Source organism: Phalaenopsis equestris, unplaced genomic scaffold (genome assembly GCF_001263595.1).
Source record: "Phalaenopsis equestris unplaced genomic scaffold, ASM126359v1 Scaffold222299, whole genome shotgun sequence".
NCBI lineage: Eukaryota > Viridiplantae > Streptophyta > Magnoliopsida > Asparagales > Orchidaceae > Phalaenopsis > Phalaenopsis equestris.
The window spans coordinates 12,592-14,448 of NW_018240475.1; the positions used below are offsets into that span (position 1 = coordinate 12,592).

At 32.4% G+C, this 1,857-nt stretch overlaps 1 protein-coding gene across 3 annotated transcripts in view; it reads right to left on the minus strand.

Annotated features, from left to right (window-relative positions):
• LOC110037614 (cysteine-rich receptor-like protein kinase 10) overlaps positions 1 to 1,683 on the minus strand; it is a 9,447-nt gene extending 7,764 nt beyond the window's left edge. For 2 of the 3 annotated variants that reach the window (XM_020742306.1, XM_020742304.1), the window contains exons 1-3: positions 1,577 to 1,683; positions 986 to 1,122; positions 681 to 891 (exon numbers count right to left, since the gene is read on the minus strand). In XM_020742306.1, coding sequence (XP_020597965.1) covers positions 681 to 891; positions 986 to 1,122; positions 1,577 to 1,613 — 385 coding nt within the window. In that variant the 5' untranslated portion in view covers positions 1,614 to 1,683. The remainder of the gene's footprint in view (positions 1 to 680; positions 892 to 985; positions 1,123 to 1,576) is intronic. The other variant, XM_020742305.1, reaches the window with a different exon arrangement.
• Positions 1,684 to 1,857: the final 174 nt, after the last annotated feature.

The following is a 1,857-nucleotide window of genomic DNA, read 5'->3' on the forward strand; positions in this document are numbered from 1 at the left end:
GTTTTAGTTGTTTAAATAAAGCTTAATTTCTATAAGCTTATTCTAGAATATGTGGTAGGTATGAAAATATTGTGTAGTAGGTGTGGTAGGTGTGGTAGGTGTTGAATTATTGTGTGGTAGGTGTGGAATTATTTGTAACCATTGGATTGTAATTGTGGTGGCACAATCCTAGCCATTAATTTAGGAGGTGTCACTAGTATAAATAGGGGTGGAGTCTTTGAGTTTGTATTAAGCCAAGTAAAGGTGTTAAATAAGAGTGAAGCTTCTTCCATAAGTTATTTTTTTTAGCCTTTGTCATTTCCTAAAAGCTTCTCCATTCCAACAATGCATGTGTGTCTAGTGGTTATAGTAGGTGAAGAATGAAGAGTCGAGATTAGCTTTGTTGGTGAATTATGTATGGCGTTGATTACTTCTAAGCTTGTGTAAACACCTATACTCCTATGAATTATGAATCAAGTTTTACGAAAAATTTTGTGAGCTTCTAAATAGTGTTTGGGTGAGTCTAAGAGTTGTATTTTTGTGATTTTGAGTTTATAAAAGTGTAATCTTCCCAAATATTCTGTCTATATAAAATTAGCCCCAATCCTGTAAAAAAAGTATCAGGATATCCTGATAGACTATTTTTCCAAAAAAAAAAAAAAACTGTTATATGCATGAGTAGAGAGACAATAAAAGCATACCAAATAAGAATTTATCAAGGCTGGTGTTAGTGAGATACTCATAAACTAGAAGCTTCTCGTTCTCTTCCAGACAACAACCCAGCAATCTTACAAGATTCCCGTGCTGAAGCTTAGCCACAAAAAGCACCTCGTTTTTCATTTCTACGAGTCCTTGCCTTGATGTTCCAGATAGCCTTTTCACTGCTATTTGCTGCCCATTTCCGAGCAGTCCCTGCTTCAGATTTAATTCAATAAAGCATTATCTTTCTTTTCTCTTAAGTAAATTGGAAATTAGCCCTTGCCAAACATTTTATTTGCACAAGTACCTTGTATACTCGCCCAAATCCACCTTCTCCCAGCTTATTTTTCTCCGAGAAATTATTTGTGGCGTTTCTAAGTTCACTTAGTTCAAATAATAGAGAATTAGTATTTTTCCTGTGTCCCGTCTTCTTGGCCCCTAGTCCTACGATTCAGAGCCAAGCATAAATTATCGCTTAATCTTGCAATTAATAATAAAAAGGGGAATTTACATACATACCACAAAATTCCTATCTATTTAGATATCTAACACTAAACTTTGCATTTAACATTTGTACCACTCAAATCTTTGGTATCACATAAAAAATGTAACCATCTTAATTTTAAGAATATTAAATATATCTTTTCATGCATAGGCAATGACGTATATCTATAAGAAGTGAAGTAGCCCTTCAGGCTCAAATTTCATTAAAAAAAAAAACAAAACGAAACATAATAATAGGAAAATTTTTGATGTGATCTGAAGGTTTGATGGCAACACATACGAATATTAAAATTTAAATGTTAGATATGAAAAAAAAATATAACAATTATGTGATAAATCCCGCTAAAATAAAAAAATAATAATGATAAATCAATGACGGAACCAACAATCTTACTCTTTAGACCTTTTCTTCGTAGCAAAAGTATGAACATTGCACCAAGAATCAATAACACGACAGCGCCAAAGATTGCGATTATTAAAATAATTAATTTTTTTTTCCTTTTTCCTGCATGAAAGTAAAAAAAAAGAACTTATTATACATTTAAACTGCGAAAGAAAAAGTCGCATCTAATGTAAAACCGATATCTAATTCCACGGATTTCAATCAGGAGTTGTTGATACTTCTTAAAGAAGAGCAAGGAGATTAACAATTCAAACAAGTCCCATAAAAATGTG